We start from the raw sequence: 25,789 nt of genomic DNA on the forward strand, positions 1-25,789 counted from the left end.
TGTGAAGTGTGGAACTGTGGTGGTGAAGTGGAACTGTGGTGGTGAAGTGTGGAACTGTGGTGAAGTGGAACTGTGGTGGTGAAGTGGGGAACTGTGGTGGTGAAGTGGAACTGTGGTGGTGAAGTGTGGAACTGTGGTGGTGAAGTGTGGAACTGTGGTGAAGTGGAACTGTGGTGGTGAAGTGGAACTGTGGTGGTGAAGTGGAACTGTGGTGGTGAAGTGTGGAACTGTGGTGGTGAAGTGTGGAACTGTGGTGGTGAAGTGTGGAACTGTGGTGAAGTGGAACTGTGGTGGTGAAGTGGAACTGTGGTGGTTAAGCGTGGAACTGTGGTGAAGTGGAACTGTGGTGGTGAAGTCAGGAACTGTGGTGGTGAAGTGTGGAACTGTGGTGAAGTGGAACTGTGGTGAAGTGGAACTGTGGTGGTGAAGTCAGGAACTGTGGTGGTGAAGTGGAACTGTGGTGGTGAAGTGGAACTGTGGTGGTGAAGTGTGGAACTGTGGTGAAGTGGAACTGTGGTGGTGAAGTGGAACTGTGGTGGTTAAGTGTGGAACTGTGGTGGTGAAGTGGAACTGTGGTGGTGAAGTCAGGAACTGTGGTGGTGAAGCCTTGAACTGTGGTGAAGTCTGGAACTGTGGTGAAGTCAGGAACTGTGGTGGTGAAGTCAGGAACTTATGGATAAGTCTGGAACTGTGGTGAAGTCAGGAACGGTGGTGAAGTGGAACTGTGGTGGTGAAGTGGAACTGTGGTGGTGAAGAGTGGAACTGTGGTGGTAAAGTCAGGAACTGTGGTGGTGAAGTCAGTAACTGTGGTGGTGAAGTCTGGAACTGTGGTGGTGAAGTCAGGAACTGTGGTGGTGAAGAGTGGAACTGTGGTGGTAAAGTCAGGAACTGTGGTGGTGAAGTCTGGAACTGTGGTGGTGAAGTCTGGAACTGTGGTGGTGAAGTCAGGAACTGTGGTGGTGAAGTCAGGAACTGTGGTGGTGAAGTGTGGAACTGTGGTGGTGAAGTCTGGAACTGTGGTGGTGAAGTCAGGAACTGTGGTGGTGAAGTGTGGAACTGTGGTGGTGAAGTGTGGAACTGTGGTGGTGAAGTCAGGAACGGTGGTGGTGAAGTGTGGAACTGTGGTGGTGAAGTGGAACTGTGGTGGTGAAGTGTGGAACTGTGGTGGTGAAGTCTGGAACTGTGGTGGTGAAGTCAGGAACTGTGGTGGTGAAGTGTGGAACTGTGGTGGTGAAGTGTGGAACTGTGGTGGTGAAGTCAGGAACGGTGGTGGTGAAGTGTGGAACTGTGGTGGTGAAGTGGAACTGTGGTGGTGAAGTGGAACTGTGGTGGTGAAGTGGAACTGTGGTGGTGAAGTGTGGAACTGTGGTGGTGAAGTGGAACTGTGGTGGTGAAGTGGAACTGTGGTGGTTAAGAGTGGAACTGTGGTGAAGTGGAACTGTGGTGGTGAAGTCAGGAACTGTGGTGGTGAAGTGGAACTGTGGTGGTGAAGTGGAACTGTGGTGGTGTAGTGTGGAACTGTGGTGGTGAAGTGGAACTGTGGTGGTGAAGTGGAACTGTGGTGGTGAAGTGGAACTGTGGTGGTTAAGTGTGGAACTGTGGTGGTGAAGTGGAACTGTGGTGGTGAAGTCAGGAACTGTGGTGGTGAAGTGTGGAACTGTGGTGGTGAAGAGTGGAACTGTGGTGAAGTGGAACTGTGGTGGTGAAGTGGAACTGTGGTGGTGAAGTGGAACTGTGGTGGTGAAGTGGAACTGTGGTGGTGAAGTGTGGAACTGTGGTGGTGAAGTGGAACTGTGGTGGTGAAGTGGAACTGTGGTGGTTAAGAGTGGAACTGTGGTGAAGTGGAACTGTGGTGGTGAAGTCAGGAACTGTGGTGGTGAAGTGGAACTGTGGTGGTGAAGTGGAACTGTGGTGGTGTAGTGTGGAACTGTGGTGGTGAAGTGGAACTGTGGTGGTGAAGTGGAACTGTGGTGGTGAAGTGGAACTGTGGTGGTTAAGTGTGGAACTGTGGTGGTGAAGTGGAACTGTGGTGGTGAAGTCAGGAACTGTGGTGGTGAAGTGTGGAACTGTGGTGGTGAAGAGTGGAACTGTGGTGAAGTGGAACTGTGGTGGTGAAGTGGAACTGTGGTGGTGAAGTGGAACTGTGGTGGTGTAGTGTGGAACTGTGGTGGTGAAGTGGAACTGTGGTGGTGAAGTCAGGAACTGTGGTGGTGAAGTGGAACTGTGGTTGTGAAGTGTGGAACTGTGGTGGTGAAGTGGAACTGTGGTGGTGAAGTGTGGAACTGTGGTGAAGTGGAACTGTGGTGGTGAAGTGGGGAACTGTGGTGGTGAAGTGTGGAACTGTGGTGAAGTGGAACTGTGGTGGTGAAGTGGAACTGTGGTGGTGAAGTGTGGAACTGTGGTGGTGAAGTGTGGAACTGTGGTGGTGAAGTGTGGAACTGTGGTGAAGTGGAACTGTGGTGGTGAAGTGGGGAACTGTGGTGGTGAAGTGTGGAACTGTGGTGAAGTGGAACTGTGGTGGTGAAGTCAGGAACTGTGGTGGTGAAGTGGAACTGTGGTGGTGAAGTGGAACTGTGGTGGTGAAGTGTGGAACTGTGGTGAAGTGGAACTGTGGTGGTGAAGTGGAACTGTGGTGGTTAAGTGTGGAACTGTGGTGAAGTGGAACTGTGGTGGTGAAGTGGAACTGTGGTGGTGAAGTGGAACTGTGGTGGTGAAGTGGAACTGTGGTGGTGAAGTGGAACTGTGGTGGTGAAGTGGAACTGTGGTGTTCAGAACAGCACAGGAAAATAAAAAAAAAAAAACAGATAAAATGTCCTAAATCCAAAGGAAACACGTCTGCAGGATTCAGTGAGGTTCTCCTGTAGAAGAACTGTGACAGTTTTGAATCAGTTTGTCCTCGATTGTTTTGCATTTTAAGATGTACAATGTAATGTAACTTTTATGGTTTTCTGCTCGTCGCCCAGAAAAGACACTTCCTCTGGAATGTTCTCCATGGAAACAAGCCTGCTGAGAGTAAGAATGCAAGATGTTTGTGTATTCATAAAAGAAAATAGAATAAATGTGAGATAGTTAATGCCTCATTATGGAACATTCCAGGCAACGCTAAAAAAAAACATAGATTTTCTGAGGTTGTTCGTAAAGTGTTGCCATTTTAGTTTTAAATCATTTCATTTGTGAGCCATTTACAGTGGCTAAAGTGTTCATGCCTCTGCACATTGTCACAGCCACAAACCTCACAATTATGAAGGGAGGAAATTATACATTTAAAATAAATGTATAAGAACTGATGATTACTGAAAGACTGAACGTGATCGACCGAATGATTACAGAGAGTCTCCAGTGTGTGATCTAATCTCAGGATGAATGTTCTGTGAAGGACACAGAAGTTTAAGAGAAAGTTGAGGAGCAAACTGCAACATAAAGTCCAAGGAACACAGCGACTGGTCAGAGATGAAGATTAGAGCTGGGTTAAGTTATAACAAGATTTCTCAAGCATCTCAGGGAACATTGTTCAATCCATCATCTGGAAAGAGTCTGGCCCAACCACAAACCTACCAAGACAAGGCCGTCCACCAAAACTTACATCTGAAGGAGAGCTCTGATCAGAGATGCAGCCAAGAGGCCCCTGGGAACTCTGGAGGAGCTGCAGAGATCCACAGCTCAGATGGACATCTGTCCACAGGAAAACTATGAAGCATCTAAGAAACAAATCTGGCCTTTATGAAGAGCAGCAAGAAGAAGCCATAGATGAAAAACAGCCTTAAGAAGTTCTGTTTAGTTTGTCTGTGTGGAGTAAAATGTACAGGTCACATGACTCTGAACATGTGACCTGGGGCAGTGAAGCTGCTCAGAGCTGATGGAAGATGGAGGAGACAAATACAGGACGATCTTGGAAGAAAACGTCTGTTTACGTCTGTAAAAGACTTGAGACTGGGGGCGGAGCTTCACCTTCAGCAGGACGACGCCCCTAAACATAAAGCCAGAGCTACAATGGAAGGATTTAAAACTAAACATATTATATATCATGTGTGAGAACGGCCCAGTCACAGTCCAGACCTATATCCAAACCAGAATCTGTGGAAGATCTGAAAACGCTCTCCCTCAGATCTGTAGGTGAGGAAAAGCTGGAGGGACAAACCCCAAAAGACGGTTCCATAAAGTATTGACGCAGGACCTGAATATTTTGCATTGAAACTCTGAAAATCATGAAATATGTTGCTTTGACTTCACAACTGTCACTGTATACATATTATAAACACACGCAGGAGCTTTTGACAGGAGACTGTAATGGATAAACTAAAATGCATGAATTTCAGCACATGTTTATTGATGTCAAAAACCTATTAATAACCAGGTTTGTTGTCCACTTCAATCCCACTGTTTAGCCACGTTTCAACTGGCCCGTGTGCCCAGGCTGGCTAATTTAGAGCCTTCTTTTCATGGTAGTATCTTCATGTTCAGGTCCTGGGGCCGGGTCCAGGGATCTGCTACTGACGTCAGCCATAACATAACACACGTTTCCTTAATGAATGAATGACTTTTGAATCATGAGGCTCTGATTCACACGGCTAAAGCTAGAATAACCATTAAATAATGTCTGGTTTCTCCTCAGCTTTTCTGCATTTATTTGACTTCTTTGTAAAGCATCTAAACCGCATTTCAACATATTTTTATGTATTGCATTGGGTATGAATAATATTAAATGCATTTTGCAATGGGAATATAACATTTATGTGCGTTGATAAACAGGAAACAGCTCTTATCCAATCATCTCTTTCGACGGTTCCGGGAGCTAAAAGAGCACCGCGCCCCTTAGGAAGCTAGCACTCCTCTGGCTCCGCTTTGGACGACACAAATGTCAGAGTACAGTTCACACACACTTTAAGGTTAAATTATAGAGAAAAATATCAAATAAAAGCCATATGTTTCAATATTTAATCCAAACAAGAGGAAAAGCATAGATCAATGTAGGGCTGCTCAATATTCTGCGGAATTAGTACAACAACCTTATCACAAGAAACAAAATACATCTTAATCTAAGGTCCTCCATCTGACAGATTTTACACCAGTGTTTCCTCGCAGAGCCTAAAATCAACGTCAGAAATGAAAATATTCAAAAGGGAATCAAGTGTGTGATTAACCATAACATTTTGTCCAAAGTTGTTTTTGTCCTGGTTTAACGTCTGCTTGCCTGGTCGGGGTGGGCTATAATAAATCAAACACAAATCTTTTGCATTGAATAAAACAAATGTGCCTGCACATGACTTGATTGAGGTTCAAGTATCAGATTTGAAGTGAATGGACTGTCAAATAAAAAATAAATAGTTTGTTTTTAATCTCTACTGCTCAGTCTTGTTGTTCCTACTGACAGCGGCAGGACAACAGCGCCACACACAGGCTCTTCAGGACCGGATCTCAGGTGTGGGAGTAAAAAGCCACTCGCCCTGGTCTAAAGTTCACATATTAACTGTAATATTTGTTTGTTGTCCTCTGTTCCAATAATAAGCTTTAACCCCGAGACTATAAACTGGGGCAAAAACGGGGCCTTTTTACATTCACACCAGGGAAACTGTCCCGCAGAAGTCGTGCAACAGATGGCGCTGTCGTCCTGTTTTTGTGGGTAGGAAGAAGGGGCCGAAAACCTGTATCAATTAGAAACGTCACTGCACCATCACGAGAAAGCCGATTTAAAAACTGTGAAAAGAAATATATACATATTGCCCACCACCTAGGTTTAAATTTTACCGTCAAAATGTATTCAAAAGTTATGAAATATTACAGTTTCTCACATACGGCGCAGTCCCGATTAAAACGTGTCTGTTAAAGATACATTCTAATAAACCATTTAAGTTCACACTGTCCAATAACTACATTTAAGAAAGACTTGACCTGAGCAGGAAAGGTCAGAGCTCAGGAGAACTGTTAAATAACTGACCACTCACATTCACAATGCTCATATTGATTTGAGTAGATTTCACTACAAGAGAGTAAGTAGGTTTAGATCATTTGTTTTTTAGATGTTTTTGGTGGTTGTAACCAAGTAAATAGTGAGTGAAGAGTGGAAACGTAAGCAAAACCTTTTAATTGTACTAACCGCGTGTATGTTGGCTAACAATTATATACAAAATAATAAATAGAAATGCTGGTGGAGGCAGATATGACAAAGTTGCAGTGCGTTGGCCTCCATAAAGATGTTAGTGCCTGGAATTATAAAATGACATTGTGCACCTTTAAATTAGGGACGCATCATGCTAAAGAAACTTTAATGAGCATTTTTACAACAGTGTTTTCTCATTATTAGTTAAGTCAAATTTGTATTTTGAATCCTGTATGTTGAAGTCTACAACTGAGGCTCCAGTGCTCAGAAAAGTCATGTTTTCACATACCCCCTATCCCTGGCTATATGTCACCTCATCAAAAACATACCCATAGTTATGTTTCGTTTCATTCACATTCACTCAACTGTTCAGAGCTCAAAATGTTCTGTTCCACCTGGTTTCCTGTTTGAGAGAAGAACGTGTGTGAATCCAACAGAACAGAACTCCAGGTATGTTTTTGACGAGGAAAAACAGATTAGAACTTGGATCAAAAATGTACATAAAACAGAACCTTTAGGAAACTCCAGACCAAATAACCAAAAAATCCCAACTACTCAAAACAAGATGAACATTCTGAATTTCCACTCATTCGTTTCTCTTTTGCAGTGTAGTCATCTTTGGAGAGAGAAAAGGTGAAGAAAAGAGTCAAGCTGGCGGCAGTCATGTCTTTACTGTCCATCCGTTCAGAAGAAGTGGAGTGTCCGGTGCAGTCTGCGTGTTGCATAGCCCGACAGTGGACACATACCACTGTACCAGAGTCTCAGAGCGAGGGGGGGTTTGGCCACGCCTCGCCCCGGATCAGGGGTCCCGCTCCCGCCACGGCTCATAGCGTGGACTCCTTCTGCCGGTCGCGCCCGTTGGAGGTCTTCTTGACTTTGGCGATGCCCTCGAGAGCTCCGGACTCGGTCACTCTGCACACAGGTCAGGACAGGACACTTTGTTATGAGGTACACCTGCTCTGACGTGTAGGTGAGGTCAGGCTGAGGCACGTGAGGTCAGGCTGTGAGGTACGTGAGGTCAGGCTGAGGCACGTGAGGTCAGGCTGTGAGGTACGTGAGGTCAGGCTGTGAGGTACGTGAGGTCAGGCTGTGAGGTACGTGAGGTCAGGCTGAGGTACGTGAGGTCAGGCTGTGAGGTACGTGAGGTCAGGCTGTGAGGTACGTGAGGTCAGGCTGTGAGGTACGTGAGGTCAGGCTGAGGCACGTGAGGTCAGGCTGTGAGGTACGTGAGGTCAGGCTGTGAGGTACGTGAGGTCAGGCTGAGGCACGTGAGGTCAGGCTGTGAGGTACGTGAGGTCAGGCTGAGGTACGTGAGGTCAGGCTGAGGTACGTGAGGTCAGGCTGTGAGGTACGTGAGGTCAGGCTGTGAGATACGTGAGGTCAGGCTGTGAGGTACGTGAGGTCAGGCTGTGAGGTACGTGAGGTCAGGCTGTGAGGTACGTGAGGTCAGGCTGAGGTACGTGAGGTCAGGCTGTGAGGTACGTGAGGTCAGGCTGTGAGGTACGTGAGGTCAGGCTGTGAGGTACGTGAGGTCAGGCTGAGGTACGTGAGGTCAGGCTGTGAGGTACGTGAGGTCAGGCTGTGAGGTACGTGAGGTCAGGCTGAGGCACGTGAGGTCAGGCTGAGGTACGTGAGGTCAGGCTGAGGTACGTGAGGTCAGGCTGAGGTACGTGAGGTCAGGCTGTGAGGTACGTGAGGTCAGGCTGTGAGGTACGTGAGGTCAGGCTGTGAGGTACGTGAGGTCAGGCTGTGGCACGCGAGGTCAGGCTGTGAGGTCAGGCTGAGGCACGCGAGGTCAGGCTGTGAGGTCAGGCTGAGGCACGCGAGGTCAGGCTGTGAGGTCAGGCTGAGGCACGCGAGGTCAGGCTGTGAGGTCAGGCTGAGGCACGCGAGGTCAGGCTGTGAGGTCAGGCTGAGGCACGCGAGGTCAGGCTGAGGCACGCGAGGTCAGGCTGAGGCACGCGAGGTCAGGCTGAGGCACGCGAGGTCAGGCTGAGGCACGCGAGGTCAGGCTGTGAGGTACGTGAGGTCAGGCTGAGGTAGAGTGAGGGGTGGTGATGGTGGAAGGAGGGGTGGTGGTGGAAGTAGGGGTGGTGGTGGAAGTAGGGGTGGTGGTAGTGGAAGTAGGGGTGGTGGTAGTGGAAGTAGGGGTGGTGGTGGAAGTAGGGGTGGTGGTAGTGGAAGTAGGGGTGGTGGTGGAAGTAGGGGTGGTGGTAGTGGAAGTAGGGGTGGTGGTAGTGGAAGTAGGGGTGGTGGTGGAAGTAGGGGTGGTGGTAGTGGAAGTAGGGGTGGTGGTGGTGGAAGTAGGGGTGGTGGTGGTGGAAGTAGGGGTGGTGGTAGTGGAAGTAGGGGTGGTGGTAGTGGAAGTAGGGGTGGTGGTGGAAGTAGGGGTGGTGGTAGTAGAAGTAGGGGTGGTGGTAGTGGAAGTAGGGGTGGTGGTGGAAGTAGGGGTGGTGGTGGAAGTAGGGGTGGTGGTAGTGGAAGTAGGGGTGGTGGTGGAAGTAGGGGTGGTGGTAGTGGAAGTAGGGGTGGTGGTAGTGGAAGTAGGGGTGGTGGTGGAAGTAGGGGTGGTGGTGGTGGAAGGAGGGGTGGTGGTGGTGGTGGAAGTAGGGGTGGTGGTGGTGGAAGGAGGGGTGGTGGTGGTGGTGGAAGTAGGGGTGGTGGTGGTGGTGGAAGTAGGGGTGGTGGTAGTGGAAGTAGGGGTGGTGGTGGTGGAAGTAGGGGTGGTGGTGGAAGTAGGGGTGGTGGTGGTGGAAGGAGGGGTGGTGGTGGAAGTAGGGGTGGTGGTGGTGGAAGTAGGGGTGGTGGTGGAAGTAGGGGTGGTGGTGAAGGGGAAGGTGGAGCTAACATTACAGGAGCTGCTTACACTTCGTCCATCTCCACGTCGTCCTCGTCCTGGGGCAGCTGCAGATATGGGTTGTTGGACGCCGGCCTAAAGTTGTAACCGGTCATAACGAAGAAGACCAGAGTGGACACCTCCACCAGGAACTGCCCAGAGGGAGAAAAGGTCAAGAGGTCAACCACACACAGCTGTTATTTCACCTTCTGTAATCAACTTCATGATAAATTTAAAAGTATAATTAGTCGATTAGCTCTTTGTTCTTTTACTTTTGTTTTGTTTAACACACAATACCGGTATATTAGACTTGATTTTAAAATGGACTAACATATTATTCTAAAGCTCTTGTTCCTCCCTTAACTAAGTATATATTTATATTTGAATAGACTTTACCTCGTAGCACCACTGCCACTGGAAGGGCATGGTGATCTTCAGGAGAATGGCTATGATCCTTGTAAAGTAAATATAACACACAATCTGAGGAGACATTTGAAGCTTATTAAACATTATAAAACAGACCAGATCCTAAATGTGTTGAAGGAGCTGTACTTACCATGACGTAGTAGTGTCTGAAGAGCTTGAGCTTCTCCAGGTTGACAGCAGCTTTGCCGTCAGTACTGGAAGCCTCCTGCAGGTGGCGGATGGACCTGCAGCAGACAAAACAAGGGACCACTTTACACATGGAGTGTAGTGTAGTGCACTGCACTAGTGCAGTGTAGTGTAGTGCAGTGCGGTGCAGTGTACTAGTGTAGTGCAGTGTAGTACGGTGCAGTGTAGTGTACTGCACTGCACTAGTGTAGTGCAGTGTAGTGTAGTGTAGTGCACTGCACTAGTGCAGTGTAGTGCACTGCACTACACTGCACCGCACTACACTGCACTAGTGTAGTGCAGTGTAGTGCGGTGCAGTGTAGTGCACTGCACTAGTGCGGTGCAGTGTAGTGCACTGCACTAGTGCGGTGCAGTGTAGTAGTGCAGTGCAGTGTAGGGTAGTGCGGTGCAGTGTAGTGCGGGGCAGTGCAGTAGTGTAGTCCAGTGTAGTAGTCCAGTGCAGTAGTCCAGTGTAGTAGTCCAGTGTAGTGCAGTGTAGTAGTGCAGTGCAGTGTAGTAGTGCAGTGCAGTAGTGCAGTGCAGTAGTGCAGTGCAGTAGTGCAGTGCAGTAGTGCAGTGTAGTAGTGCAGTGCAGTACAGTAGTGCAGTGCAGTGTAGTAGTGCAGTGCAGTAGTGCAGTGCAGTAGTGCAGTGCAGTAGTGCAGTGCAGTAGTGCAGTGCAGTAGTGCAGTGCAGTAGTGCAGTGTAGTAGTGCAGTGTAGTAGTGCAGTGTAGTAGTGTAGTAGTGCAGTGTGGTGCAGACTGACCAGACCACCGGGAAAAGGATGGCCCCACAGCAGATGAGGTCCACCAGGAACAGGATCTGCTTCCACAGCGAGTACTCGCTGGAGCCCTCCTCCGTCGACTCAATGATTATGAACGCCACGTTCGCTAGCACCTGAGACAGAGAGGGTGGCCCACTATAACTACACATGGGACAAACAGAGAGGGTGGCCCACTATAACTACACATGGGACAAACAGAGAGGGTGGCCCACTATAACTACACATGGGACAAACAGAGAGGGTGGCCCACTATAACTACACATGGGACAAACAGAGAGGGTGGCCCACTATAACTACACATGGGACAAACAGAGAGGGTGGCCCACTATAACTACACATGGGACAAACAGAGAGGGTGGCCCACTATAACTACACATGGGACAAACAGAGAGGGTGGCCCACTATAACTACACATGGGACAAACTGAGGGTGGCCCACTATAACTACACATGAGACAAACAGAGAGGGTGGTCCATGTTTGATTGATTATATTAAACTAATTGTTATCTAGGCCACATCATTGCAGTGATGTGGCAAAGAGACCATAAAAACCTTTTCTATTGAAATGAATGGCCTACAGTGAGGAAGGGGAACCTTCTGTGCGATGCACGATTCAAACCATGATGGCGTAGTGTAGTACTGATAGTTACTGTAGTCCCAGCCCTCTTCAGGTCATTGACCAGCTCCTCCCATAGTTCTCGGCTGATTCATCTACTTTCTCATCATCACTGAGATCCCACCAGGTGAGATCTTACATGGAGCCCCAGTCATCTTCAGCCTCCTCCATTGTCTAAAATTAAATGCTTTATCTTTTTTCACCAAGCTGCTTGCCACTTTCCCTGTAGCCCTTTCCAGTCTTGTCTGTGGTGTCTTTTGACAGCTCTAAGCCTTGCCCATGGTAGTAGTCCCTGGCGGGCCTTCGTGTGTAACGGACTGGTCGTTCAGCGCTCAGTCACGTGTACGGCAGACTAAAACACAAACCTTGACATCCCTAGTCTCTCAGTGGAAATGCACCTGCGATGAAAATTTCAGACCCCTCAATAATTTCTAAGTGCGAGAACTTGTTGAGGCTGTTTTAGTGCATTAACTTTCCTCCTCTTTTGACCAATGAATTCCCAACTTCCTGCTGGGAAAAATCAAGAATTTTGTTCAGCAACAGTTGTAATAACAATGTACAAGTTTGTCGACCACTAAACTAAGCATTAGTTGCAGTCCTAGTCTTGCCCAAGGACCCAACAGCAGAAGCGCTCTGTTGTTCGGGAGGTGGAATCATGTTCCAGTAGTAAAGCTTGTAGTTGTGCCTTTAGTCACTGACCTGCAGAGGGATGACGATCATGAAGATCTTCTTCTCTTTGTCAGACAATATGTACTTGACAAAAGCCCAGCCTGTGCCAATCAGAGCCAAAGTGATGAAGAGCAGCGCCCCCTTCAGCCTGGAAGGACAAACAGCAGAGTAAGGAAGAGTGCTGTCTGCACAATGTTCAGAACACGACACTTACAGGTGAGTGATGTAGTACATGACTGCCCAGCCCTCAATGGGGTGGCCCTCTGTGTTGATGAAGTGGTAGTTAATCTGAAACAGGCGCACAACATCAGTGAGTCTGACCGCACACCTTCTAATTCAACAAGTTCAAAAGAATTAAAGCTAGAAATGTTTTGATTTCTCCCTTAGCATTTGTCTTACTGCAGTTTGACCCAAGTCCACAGCATCAAGTCAAATTGTAGAAAGTCAAAAACCAGCAATATATTTGATGGGCTGTGAAATCTAGTGTGTGTGACACTTACACTGTGGAAGACCAGGGAGGTGGCCTTAGTGAAGGCCAAAGCTGCCATCAGCCAGTGGATCTTAAACACACTGTATCTGTGGGGCACATTTAAGAACACTTAGCATCAAATGTAGCAACTGTGTGGGGAGAAGTCACTAGCCAGTAGTAAAGCTATCCACGTTTAGTCATCGGGACCAGGGCGAACCTGTCGTAATCAGTCAAAAACGTTCCTGCTGGATTCCTTCTAAGGTCGCTGCAGCCCCCGTTTGCTCAGAAGCTCAGATGCTCTTGTCTCCTCACCTGTGCTTCATGAGGGTGTAGACCCAGACCAGAGCAGCCGTGAAGAACACTCCAGCCATCCCGATGTAGAGGCGCGACAGGGGAATCTCAGCGGCTGACAGAAAGCCCCCTGGGTTCTTCTCCGTCACCTCCACCTACACACAACGTAAATACAAAGCACACAACTCATCTCCTGGCACAGAGTCATGTCCGTTATGTCAGTCTGAGTTGTGTTTAACATAGGGCTGGGCAACGATTACATTTTTGAATCGCGATTAATCGCATTATTTCCCTGATTAATCACGATTAATGGCATTTTTACGTGCAAAATTCAAAATGAATTCAAAAGAAGTGTAAAGTGCATCAGCCTTTTTATTCAGTAGCAGTTAAATAAAATATGAAGTATTCACATTTTTACAAAATCCTGAGCCACAATCATTAAAGATGAACAGGCCACTTCAGAGGTAACGTCAGAAACATTGTAATCTCATTAAACATTAGACACTCACAACACATTTTAGGAGCAGCAGAACCAGTCCAGTACCAAATGTCCCTAAACCAGAAAACACTTCAGTACAGTTTGTACATTCTTAGAACTTGACACTAAAGCGCCATAACATGAGTCGCGCAAACAAACACTGAACCAGTTAAACACAAATAAATACATTGTGCACATTTGAACTTAAACAATGTTATCAAACACAAAACTAAAGCTTATTGCCACTGCCAGGGCATGAAAAGAACCAGAAAAGTTTGTAGATTCCTAAAACTGGGTGTATTTTTACTCCTCTGCACTAAGCCAGTTGCTAAGGCACCAGATTATTCACGTTTTCAAGACGCGCGCCGGGCCCTTCTCGCGGATCTCCCCAGCTACGGCCCCCGGCGGGACCTGCTCACGCGGGCCCCCGTCGGGACCTGCTCACGCGAGCCCGCCGTCGGGCCCGCCCGTCGGGGGACCTGCTCACGCGGGGGCCCCGTCGGGGGACCCCCGTCGGGGGACCTGCTCACGCGGGGGCCCCGTCGGGGACCCCCGTCGGGGGACCTGCTCATGCGGGGGCCCTGCTCACGCGGGGGCCCCGTCGGGGGACCTGCTCATGCGGGGGCCCCGTCGGGGGACCTGCTCACATGGGGCCCCCGTCAGGACGACTCGACTCCACTGAGCATGTGCAGGACGACTCGACTCCACTGAGCATGTGCAGGACGACTCGACTCCACTGAGCATGTGCAGGACGACTCGACTCCACTGAGCATGTGCAGGATGACTCGACTCCACTGAGCATGTGCAGGACGACTCGACTCCACTGAGCATGTGCAGGACGACTCGGACGCACGTCTGCTGCTGAGTGTATTCTATGGACATGAGTCCGGCGCGTCGAGAACGCGCGCCCGGTGCGTTTGTCTTTCTGATGTTCACGCGCTCAAATTCTGCGTCGGGCGCGATTCGTCCGCAGCGGTTTGTACGAGGCTCTAGAACTGGTGCGGACCAGGGGAATCCCACCTGCGTTAATGCACGTTAAAATAATTGATTGCGTTAAATAAGTGATGAGTTAACGCGATAATAGCGTGATAACTTGCCCAGCCCTAGTTTAACACAAAGCAAAGTAAACCGTAAAACCAAAACAGAGTATGTCTGGGAAGTATACTTTTTTCCACATTTTGTCATGTTACAGCCGTATTCCAAAAGGAAAGTCAAATTTGTTATTTGCCTCAGAATTCTACACACAATACCTCATAATGACAACGTGAAAGAAGGGTGTTTGAATTGTTAACAAAAAACTAAAACAAGCACAAGGACATACGTGTTCACAGCCTCTGCGGCACCTTTGGCATTAATTACAGTCTAGTCACACCTGTTTATGGGCACTTTCTCCCATGACTCTTTGCAGAACTTCTCAAGCTCCATCAGGTTGGACGTGTGCGTCGGTTCACAACCATTTTCAGATCTCTGATGTTCAAATGGGTTGAAGTCTGGCCTATGGGCCACACAAGATGATGTGTGTTTAGGATCATTGTCTTGTTAGAAGATGAACCATGGCCCCAGCCGGCGGTCCAGAGCCTCAGGAGCAGGTTTTCATCAAAGATCTCTCTGTAACTTCTACATTCATCTTTCTGTTGATCCTGACTAGTCTCTCAGTTCCTGCTGCTGAAATGATGCTGCCACCACCATGCTTCACTGTAGGGATGGAACTGGCCAGGTGATGGGCGGGGCCTGGTTTCCTCCAGACATTACACTTACTATTCAAGCCAAAGAGTTCAATCTTTGTTTCGTCAGATCAAGAGAATGAGAATTTTGTTTCTTATGGTCCGAGTCGGTCGGAGTCCTTCTTCAGAGATGGTTGTTCTGGAAGGTTCTCCTTTCTCCACAAAGACACGTTGGGAGATCTGTCAGAGTGACCATCAGAGTGACCATCAGGGTACTAAAGCCCTTCTCCCCGATTGCTCAGTTTGGCCGGGCCCAGCTCTAAGGCCACTGAGCTCAGAGGAACCATGGACATGTTTCTGTCCCTTCCCTAGATCTGTGCCTGATATAATCCTGTCTGAGGTCTACAGTTCCTTAGACTTCATGTCTGGGTTTGTGCTCTGACATCACTGTTAACTGTGGGACCTTATATAGCCAAATCATGTCCAAACAACTGAAGTCACCACAGGTGGACTCCAGTCAAGTTGTAGAAGCATCTCAAGGATTTATGTACCTAATAATAATGTACCTGAGCTCGATTCTGCCAACGCTGTCAATACTTATATACATGTGCTTTTTTATTTGTAATACATTTGCAAATAATTATATTCTATTCCTCTTTCAAGTTGACATTATGGGGTATTGTTTGATTAAATTCATTATTAGCCTGAACATTTGACAATTTTGGAATAAAGATGTGAAGTGATGCACTGTAGATCGTCCAGGGTAGAACCTCCTTACACTGAGCGCGTAGGGCAGTCCAGGCAGCAGACTGGGACAGTGGTGGAAGTTTAGGTTGTAGAGACCCTGAGCCAGTGTGCCGACCTTCAGCTGGAACTGTTGACACAAGCTCGTTTGTTAGATGAACCAGAAAAAAGCTGAATACAGCAGGAGGAGAAAGGGTACTCACGCTGAAGTTGTAGGAGTTCTCCACTTTGCCCAGAGCCAAGTAGAACTGCTTTGTGTTCAGAAGCTGTAACAGAAACCAAAGTGAACAGTGGAAAGGACAGGATTATTTTCAGCTGAGGATGCCACAATATATATATTTTTGTGTTACAATTGTGAGAAAATACATTTTTCATGATTATTATCATGACCAAACAAGGTCAAGTATGTAATCTTATCTGTAGAAAAAAAATGAAAAACTTGTGTGCTCAACATTTTTTTCTTTCATAAACACTATTAAATAGACAAAAAAACTTCAGAAGCATTTGTAAATTTTTTCTTTAACTTTGACCAAACCACCTGGATCTTTCACATGATGTGATATTCTGAGGTTAATCCCAGTTTTTCCACTAAAATCACATTATGTTCAACTTCCCTTTTACTCAGTTCTGGAATTTAGAATGTTTTTGCTCAGAACGTTTAATGGGTCAGATGCAGACGGAACACATTATGATTCATGCTTTTAAATTATAATCATAAGAAGCAAGACGTTTGTTCTTGCACCTAGAGCGGCAAGAACAAAAGTCTTATGGACTCAGACGTTTGATTCTTCATCAGACGTTCTGCTGCTGAAACATCTCTATGCCCCGCCCCCATAAACTCAAACAGCTCATGCTATATTATTGCTATGGAGATTGTTAATAGCAATAGGGTGTCGTAACGTTCATGGATGAGAAAATAAATAAAACTTAACATGCAAAAGTGAGTTTCAAACCCGCCTCACCTGCTCTAAGGACTAATGATACTGAACGGACTGAACTGTAAGACTTCACCAATTAATTAATTAATTACATGTTCTATGTAATGATTAGCGTTCTATGTTAAATGACTTCCTGTATTCCTAACTAACATCTAATCATTAGAAAAGTGAACAGTCTTAGCTACAAACACAGACTTGTCTCTAAAAGATAGTTTTTAAGTGTTTGTTGAAACTTGGTGCTGCTGTTGCTTCACTTCCTCTGCACATGCTCAGTCAGGCACAAGATTCCCACAGGTTTATTCAGTGTTTGAGCTCAGATCTGTGGGTTTGAGGCTGTGGTCCTCAGAGCACGTGTGCAGAGCTCCAAAAGAAGCTGCTGTCCGCTCTGGTTCTAAAGCTCATGTTAGAGATCAGAGCATGAACAGGGCTCTGAACACGGTCACAGAATGAAAAGGGAGAAGAAGAATCCAGCTTCACCCCCAGTACTGCCCAGCGGCCTGTAGAGGTCACTAAAAGACACTGTGACTTCAGCCAAGCTTCAGCAGCAGAAGTGAGGGGAAAACAGATATATTTGGGGCCAGTTGTGACACATGGTAATTTTAGATTGTATTGGTCAACCACTGCTTGCCTTGATTGCTCTGACCGCACGCCGCAGGTGAAGTAGTGACGACACAGCTTTGATAATCATTGTACGTTTATCAAAATAACTGAAAATAGTAATTATATCTCTTAATTTGATAAAAAACGAATACATTTACAATTAGTCGTGTCCACTTTGAAAATGTATCCAATCACAGAGCAGTAGTCTGACAGTCCTTCAAGAACAAAGTTCTGTTCGGCTGGTTCAAGAACTGCAGAACAGGAGCCTTCCAGCTTTTTATGCACTATGTTCCGTTTCACCAAACCTTGTCGAGGAAGAGCTCGTTACAAGCCATAATTAATGACAAGTCTGTTCTAATCCAAATGTGACTGACCTCCACAGTAACCCACTCCTCCTCGTCTGCCTTCTCCTCCTTCTCCTCCTTCTTCTTCTCCTCCTCGTCTGCCGCCTTCTCCTCCTCCTTCTTCTTCTTCTCCTCCTCCTTCTTCTCCTCCTCCTTCTTCTTCTTCTCCTCCTCCTTCTTCTCCTCCTCCTCCTTCTTCTTCTTCTTCTTCTTCTCCTCCTCCTTCTTCTCCTCCTCCTTCTTCTTCTTCTCCTCCTCCTCCTCCTCCTCCTTGGTTACAACAGGGTTCTGTTGAGCCTCCCGTTTCGACTTCACTAAAAAGGGAAAAGGAGTCATTATGTATAAGTTTGATTCTAGAAAATGTGTTTATGCAGATTTTTCAGCTCCACCTGTGACCGCCTTCCGAGCGAAAAGTATGTTGTCTTGTTCCCCCATCACTTTCACATTGACTCTGGAATAAGAACACGATGTCAAAAGATGGTTTGATTTCACTTTTCCGTAGTATAGAATAGACATTCTTGTTCCCTAATGGGAAATGTATCTTGGACTGAATCTTATGTGGCAAAAATTGCACAAACGACAACAACAACCATTAACGGAATAATAGAGGATTTTTGCGACCAATCTGAGTCTTATTTCCTCGTGTCGTGGACAGCCGAGTAGTCCTCCCACATGTCAATCATTCCCTGCGTGCTACTGCACACCTGCAGCCTCGTTCCCAGGACAGCAGCATGTTTCCCTGGCTGTGCATGCGTGGTTGATATGCCGGTGTGTGTTTAGAGAGTTCCTTCACTGTACAGTACAACGTGACGACAGAGAAGAACTGTGTTCGAGCTCAAGACGAGAGATGCGATGTGATTAGTAGCGCAGAGATAAAGTTAAAGAAAATTTAGTCTTAAGAAAAGAATATGATGAGAATGAGAAGGAGAAGGTTTAGGCTTTCAACAATACCATTCATCAAATACCAACATCATCACTATAACCACTCTACTTTACATTGTACCAGGCGCAGTGTGCACGCTGCTGTGCACCGGGGTTAACGCGGCTGCGCACCGGGGTTACTTAACGCTGCTGCGCACCGGGGTTACTTAACGCTGCTGCGCACCGGGGTTACTTAACGCGGCTGCGCACCGGGGTTACTTAACGCGGCTGCGCACCGGGGTTAACGCGGCTGCGCACCGACCGGGGGGTTAACGCTGCTGCGCACCGGGGTTAACGCTGCTGTGCACCGGGGTTAACGCTCTGCACCAGGTGAACACTGTGCACCAGGTGAACACTGTGCACCAGGTGAACACTGTGCACCAGGTGAACACTGTGCACCAGGTGAACACTGTGCACCAGGTGAACACTGTGCACCAGGTGAACACTGTGCAGGTGAAGCGCAGACTGACCGGAGGGAGTTGATGTCCAGCAGGAACAGAATGAGAGGCTCTTTGTTGGTGGACTTTGTGACAGTCAGAGGACAGGTCTCAGTTTCTTCAGCCTGAAATCAGGGATAAAACACATTATTATTATTAAAAAGAAGTCGCTGCAATCCCTCATTTGTCCAGGCGTTCATTGTAGAAAAACATTTGTGCCAATGGCTAGAGCTTGTAGAAGAAATACATTCTATACTCGAGAACACGAAGATCCAGAATACTGTTGTTACATTTCCAATGCTGCTGGACAGCACCAAGAGTTATATTTTATTTGTAGTTGTTTTTGTACTGACATTATTACTAAAATGTTTAAAAAAAAAAAAAAAAGTGAAAAACAAAAAAATAAATGATACAAAACATTATCTGGGCCAGAATCACTGTCGGTGCAAAAGTGCATTTTTCATCTACCAAATAAATTATAAAGCTTAGAAATGGAGCTTTTCAAGAATCACTGATCTCCCTTGTCCTTAGAGCGGTACCGACATATTGTCCAGCCCATGGATTATGTAGAAGGCCCTTTTTGGGTTTGACAAACTGGTTTAGTTGTAGGACCTGACAACCCAGGAGCACATCCGCAAATGTGGATAAATGTAAATAACTGAACATCGCAGTTTAACACAACGTTTACTTACTACACGGAAAAACAATAAGAAATATACCAAAGAAAAGGTGCACTCACAGTGTAGGAGAGGACGCCACTCACACGGGACCTGGAGAGGCTGAAGCCCACCTAAAGAGAACAAAGTATGGTTTGGTTTTGATTATGAAGCAGGTGAGATGTGGGAAATATTCACATTAAGATCGACCACACTAACTCCAACAATGATGATAAATGCTTTCAAACTGCAGCAGCTTCTCCAAAGCTGCCGGCCAGTCCTACTCACCCTGTGACCTCCTCAAACTCCTTCTCACTTCACACACAACTCTCACTTCATAACCCAATTCAAATCGCTGCTCAACACTTAAGGAGTTTTGAACATGCACAGAGGATCCAGACTGTGAAGTCAAATGGAGGCCTTATCCAGACAAACTCATCTGCAGACTTTCTTTGTTTTCTTTATCAAATAATATGGCCTATTTGAGTTCTGGTCAACCAATTATTTTATTAAATTATAAGGATTTATATGGGCTAACGGGGTGAAGGAATAGAGTGAGCTAGCTGAAGATTTGGGAGTTTAATCTTGTTTATATTGTTTGCTAGTACTTCCTACTATATCTAGTTGTTTTTGCATGATCTCACTTGTGGTTGTAATCTTCCAGGGCTGCACCGATATATATTCACATCATGGCATCAGCCAAAAGCACTGATGTATGTCGTGCTTTTGAAATTACAATCTACACTGATCCAGAGGAGTTGAAATGAGGTGTTTTAACCTAAAAGGAAGAACTAGTACCTGACTTTCCCCTCATTCACTGCATTAAATAATGCAATCACACCACTTGTTTAAACTATACAATGGACTGTTCTTATACCAATATATGTATAATATAGATATGGGGCTGGGCGATATGTTTTTTACACTTTGGACCAAAAACGAAAGCCAAAACAATCACCATGGCGACATTTACCAGAGGGTCAGACATTATTTGCCGCAATATATGCCACGTTTGTCTACTAAGAGATTCGATTTGGAAATGTTTTAGTAGGTGGTGTGCCATGGTATTTTATCAGGGAGTGTCTGCAGAGCCGCGGCGCGCGGCCGAAACTGCCATGTTATTTTTGTGTCTCCTGAAACTGCGCCGCTATTTGACCACGTTTTAGCGCCGTTTTAGACCGCGCCGGGTTAAGGTTAGGGTTAGGGTTAGGGTTAGGGTTAAGGTTAGGGTTAAGGTTAGGGTTAAGGTTAGGGTTAGGGTTAAGGTTAGGGTTAGGGTTAAGGTTAGGGTTAGGGTTAAGGTTAGGGTTAGGGTTAAGGTTAGGGTTAAGGTTAGGGTCAAGGTTAGCCATGAGGCTATAACGGGCTATAAGGGAAATGCCGCGGTCCCTGAAACTGCGCGGCCATTTGACCGCGCAGCGGCTCTCCAGCCACGGCCTTTTTATCAATGCAAAAAGTGTGCTTTGACTCAAAAAAGGTACCGAGACACTGAGTCAGGCAATAAAGTCTGTATTCCTATGGGCTCATAGTCTTTTTTTACGTCATAAGGCGCTGGTACAGCTGGCAGCCCGGTGTAAACGCTCTCTCTTCTTTCTCACACTTATTGTGCTTTATCTCCTATATTTTGTAAATATAGTTAGTATATTTTTTCTACTTTACTGTACGATAGGGACACGCGCTGGAATAGTTTTTTAATTCAACTGTTTTTGACTTTTTTCGGCTGGATTTGAGCGTTTTTCGTTGCGTTCGTTGTGTTGTTGTGACGTGAGCTAGCTCCGAGCGAGCCCACCAGCCCCCCCCCCCCCCCCCCCCCCCCGCGCCCTCCGGCCGCGCTAAAGTACGGCGTGTCGTCGGTACACGTTTATATACACGTTTATATGAAAGAGGAACTTCACGAAAGATCAGGACACGCACTGGAATCGCTTTAAATTAACTTGTTTTGACTTTATTCGGCTGGATTGAGTGTTTTCGTCGTGTCGTTGCGATGTGTCTTGGCTCTGAGTCCCCCGGCTCCGGCCCCGCCCCCCGGCTCCGGCCCCGCCCCCCGGCCGGCGCCGTACCGCGTTTACACAAAGGAAGAACTGATGAAACTGCAGAGAACAGTCGTCTTACCCGGAGATCGTCACGTTATCCCGTCGCAATACTGACCTAACCTAATACTGATGTGCAATTCTGTCGTATGTGCAATTGCTGTTGGAATTCATGTGCAATTCATGTGCAATTACTGTGAAATTCATGTGCAATCTATGTGCTGTCGTGACACATATTCATGTGCAATTACTGTCGGGATCACATGCAATGGTATTTATGTATTTATTTATTTATTTGTCTATGGGAGTTTTTATTTATTTATAGGAGATCTTCTACTGAAAGTGTTTTTCAGACTTCCTACAAGTGATCTGTTCTTCTGTATCTACCTCTGTATCTACCTGCGTTGCACCAATGAAATTTCCCCATGTGGGACAATAAAGGAATATCTTATCTTATCTTATCTTTTTTGGACTATTATAGGGGTTTAGAAGGCTATAAGCGTTTAACTGCACCATCTATTCAATTAACATTTATTTGTATCGTTTTCATCTTAATTCAACTGTTTTTGTCTTTTTGATGATCCTCTCTAGGCCTCATTCTTCCTCTCAATCCACTTCACAAGCCTTGAAATAATTATTTTTACGTCCCTGTCAACATGACAGGTACCGATTATTTGGTACCTGTCATGGCTAATTCTGAATTGGTCACAAGGAAAGGAAAACAGAATAACATCATTAATAAAAAATTAACTTTGAATAATGTCTCGTTATCATTTAACATAATTTTAACATCAAAACTGGTCACTCAACAATATATATTACTCCCTTGCACTGTTATAACTTTTTTAAAAACTGAGGGATTCTATCTCTCTACAGAACTCATGGCAGACTTTGCACTTTAGAGCGATGACAACACCTCTTGTTCAACACCTGTTCATTGACCGTGTCCGGCCCGTTATTTCGAGGCTTGCTTCATGCTAAATTCACTGCCCTTCATTCTGCACAGTAAACATGCTGCTCTGCACAGTAAACATGCTGCTCTGCACAGTAAACATGCTGCTCTGCACAGTAAACATGCTGCTCTGCACAGTAAACATGCTGCTCTGCACAGTAAACATGCTGCTCTGCACAGTAAACATGCTGCTCTGCACAGTAAACATGCTGCTCTGCACAGTAAACATGCTGCTCTGCACAGTAAACATGCTGCTCTGCACAGTAAACATGCTGCTCTGCACAGTAAACATGCTGCTCTGCACAGTAAACATGCTCTGCTCAGTCACAAGTAACTCAAGTTTGCATGTGTACACCTCGCTCGCCTCAAACTGATCACAATCACTGTTCACTCACAAACCACACGGTGCAGCTCTTGAAACATAATCAAGGCTTGTCAAAAAGTTGTTGCTGTCGATTGTTTATCTATAACAATTGTTAGCTGGACTCTGAAAGCCGCTGTAATGTTCCCACAGCTCTGTGTCTCCGCGGTCCCCAGAACTCACACTTTTAACAATTAAAACTACATTAAGGCTTCTCCCAAACGCAACTCAAGGCTCTAATTAAGTGAAAGTTGTCCGCTCCGTGCACGAAGGCTGGTGACTTCACAATTTAGCCATTTTCACTTCAACAATTTAAAGAAATTGACTCAAATGATTGCCCAGACTTGTGATGTTTATGATTCTGGGGATGTCATAAAACATTGACTTCCAGGTCTTACCGGGTAGTTGACCTGCTGTTCGGAGAAGCTCAGCGACGTCAGGTTCACGTCCAGGGACCCGTTGGCGTAGAAGCCAAAGGTGTTGAGTTGGACCAAGGAGCGAGTTTCATTCTTCAACAAAGCAACAAGAAGACATCAGAGACACCATTTTCAAACGCTCTTTGGGTTCACACTCTCCCCAGTTTGGTCTAATTTAGTCCCGACTTGTTTTGGATCTGTTCTAGTCCAGGACTGGTTCTGCAAGAGTGAGTGGATCTTTTGTAATAGTGGCAATATAATAATTTCATTTTTAATTTTGTATTCTAAAAGATTTGCCTTGGAAAAATAAAACAGTGACACAATACACATAAAATCACCCTTTCTTTGCTTCCTCATTCTCAAATAAGAATGTTAAAAATATGTGTAAGTTTATTAGCAATGAGTGCTGACCCGCAGGGCTCAAAGTATGTTTGCAGTCACTTAGTCAGACATCAGTTTTCCATTCTCCATTTTTAAGCCTGTGGGCTTCATTAGGCAGGACAGTTTCAGTGTGAAATGTGGATGAGAGAGAAGGGAGGACATGCAGCAATGATCAAAGCTGGGATTCGAACTAAGCATAAAAAAGGTTGAACTATGAAGACTGAAGGCTTCTAGATAGAGAATATTTACAAATAAAGTGTATTATTGAGGATAATCAGAAATATTTGATCTTTCTGGACATTTTTAATGTCACCATCTTTGTTATAAAAATGTAATTTTGTGTTTGGTGTTGTGTGTGTTTAGAGAGTATAGTCCAAAGAACCATTAACATTGTCAAAATACGACTACCATTAATGTTTTGAGGCGGTAATAGACGTATAATAGATACTTTATTGATCCTGAAGCACGTTCAATGGTAATGGCTGTGACTGAAGACGTTTGATTCCACTGCATGCTGGTGTTGTATCCTTGGGCAAGACACTTCACCCCCTTCTTGGATTTGTTTATTACTTCAAATTTCAGTCTTCTCTCAAATTTTCTCATTATCAGTTTGGGATTTGGCTCCACAAACTCTCACGACTACAGTCCCTTCAAATGAGGACAAGCACGTCTTTGGAGTTGGACGATTACACCAATTTCTGAGGCGATTGTGAAAAAATAACATTTCACTTGTGTGTGTATTTCTACTGACAGAAAAGACTTTTAACTTTGTGCCAGTGTTTGTTTCATGTGGATAGGCCCAGTATCTACAGGGATGTGATAAACCAGGTCAGTGTGATGACAGTTGAAGAGCCATTTCTACCTGAAAATAGTGAACTGACCTCCGGCTCAGTTTAAGAACATGGGGATTCTAGGAGTGCAGCCTGAACACAGATCTGACCAGTGTGACGTGTACGTAACAACGCAAAGCGAAAGAAGCAGAACAGGGAAGACGTTACAACAGGTTAGCTTTAGCATCCACCTCACCTTCAGCGTGAGCTTGTGTATCCGAGCCGTGCCCTCCGCCATCAGCAGCAGGAGGAGGAGCGCCACTGTCAGGCCACATCTGCTCTGTGCCCCCGCTGCCATCACCGGAGCGAGCCGAGGCTAGCGCGCTAACCGGACCGATGCTAACGCTAACGGCGGAAACGAGCACGCTCCTGCTGCTAGCGGCCCCGGAGCTCCAGCTAAACTATTGGCGCGGGGAATGTGAGCGACTAGCACGGCTGCGATCAGGAGCTGTACTCGCGTATCGTGCGAAGAGTCGTTGTATCGGCCCGTTGTGCGTTCATGGCCTGACACAGCCGCTGAGCTTCCTGGTCCAGCTGCAGGAGACGTCAACAACAGCGGAGCGAGGGGGGGCGTCAGCAGGAGCCGCGGCGGGCCTCCCTGCGGCGGGCCTCTCTGCGGCGGACCGGGCGGGAGGGCTCCGGGGAGACACGGAGAAGACTGAGACACAGAAGCAGCCCTGGCCTGGGCGTCGTGCGCGCAAAGGTTCGCTCGATGTCGGCGCGCAGACGGGTGAAAGCAGCCGATAGTACGTGTACTGCGGGTGGTCACGTGGGTTACGGAGTGCTTCCGGGTGAGAGTGGGTCACGTGCGTACGCTTCGTAAAAGGAGCTTTGTTTTTTTTTGTTTTTTGTTTGTTTGTTGTCGTGTTACTTTTAGTGGCGGTTGGCAGAGAAGAGTCTACAGAATAAAGCCCAAAGAATAAAGTCTAAGACGTACCACTACAGTAGCTGTACGTCTTCAAAGAATGTGTTTTAAGCTATACCATTAAAAAAGAGAGAAATAGATTTTAGACTTGTGAGGAATTAATACTATGGCTTTGATAACTGTGTCTAAAAAAAGTTTGATACTTTCTATTTTAAAATCCATGAACTTCTAACAACTCACCATATACTCCCCTCCATTCCTTATTAGGAAATGAGAGGTTCTGTCTATAGGAGTTTTTGTTTCAAAGAGTTTTGTTTCTAAGAGTTCTTCTATTGTGTCTCGAGTGTTTTTTAAACTTCCTATAAGTTATCTGTCCTTTTCCTCTGTATCTACCTACGTTGCAACAATGAAATTTCCCCATGTGTGGACAATAAAGGAACATCTTATCTTATACTTTCTCTAATCCACATACAATATATATATATATATATATAAAACTACTACTACTAGACTACTTTTTGTTTTCAATAGCAATTGATCAAAAGTCACTAAGGTGGGCATAGGCAATAGATCTAAGTGACTCAGGCTTTTAACGAGAAAACACACTTTGAAGGTTTAATGCCTGCTTGATGACCCTTTGTTTAAAATGCAAAACTAAATATAAATAATTGTAATGAGTTGATGGGGAAACCGGAGCCTGGAGGAAACCCACCCAGACACAAGGAGAAACATGTAAACTCCGCACAGAAAGACACTGTTTTTGACATTTCCATTACAAACGATTTCAGAACTAGGTACGTATGCCTCAAAACACCTGC

General features: G+C 46.1%; 1 protein-coding gene across 1 annotated transcript; it reads right to left on the minus strand.

Moving 5' to 3' along the window:
- Positions 1-4,921: 4,921 nt before the first annotated feature.
- Positions 4,922-24,876, minus strand: gpr108 (G protein-coupled receptor 108). Its single transcript, XM_072463252.1, has 17 exons — positions 24,303-24,876; positions 22,878-22,988; positions 19,220-19,270; positions 18,514-18,605; positions 17,512-17,573; positions 17,153-17,436; positions 15,444-15,506; positions 15,275-15,370; positions 12,376-12,509; positions 12,095-12,170; positions 11,809-11,882; positions 11,625-11,742; positions 10,292-10,422; positions 9,490-9,583; positions 9,330-9,413; positions 8,964-9,085; positions 4,922-7,009 (listed from the first exon to the last, which is right to left on the minus strand). Exons 1-17 carry the CDS (start codon positions 24,402-24,404, stop codon positions 6,922-6,924), a joined length of 1,782 nt encoding a protein of 593 aa, XP_072319353.1. The 5' UTR covers positions 24,405-24,876; the 3' UTR covers positions 4,922-6,921.
- Between the last annotated feature and the right edge of the window lie 913 nt (positions 24,877-25,789).

Source organism: Eucyclogobius newberryi, unplaced genomic scaffold (assembly GCF_026437365.1).
Source record: "Eucyclogobius newberryi isolate DKJ021-1_F unplaced genomic scaffold, fEucNew1.0.hap1 SCAF_4, whole genome shotgun sequence".
Lineage (NCBI taxonomy): Eukaryota > Metazoa > Chordata > Actinopteri > Gobiiformes > Gobiidae > Eucyclogobius > Eucyclogobius newberryi.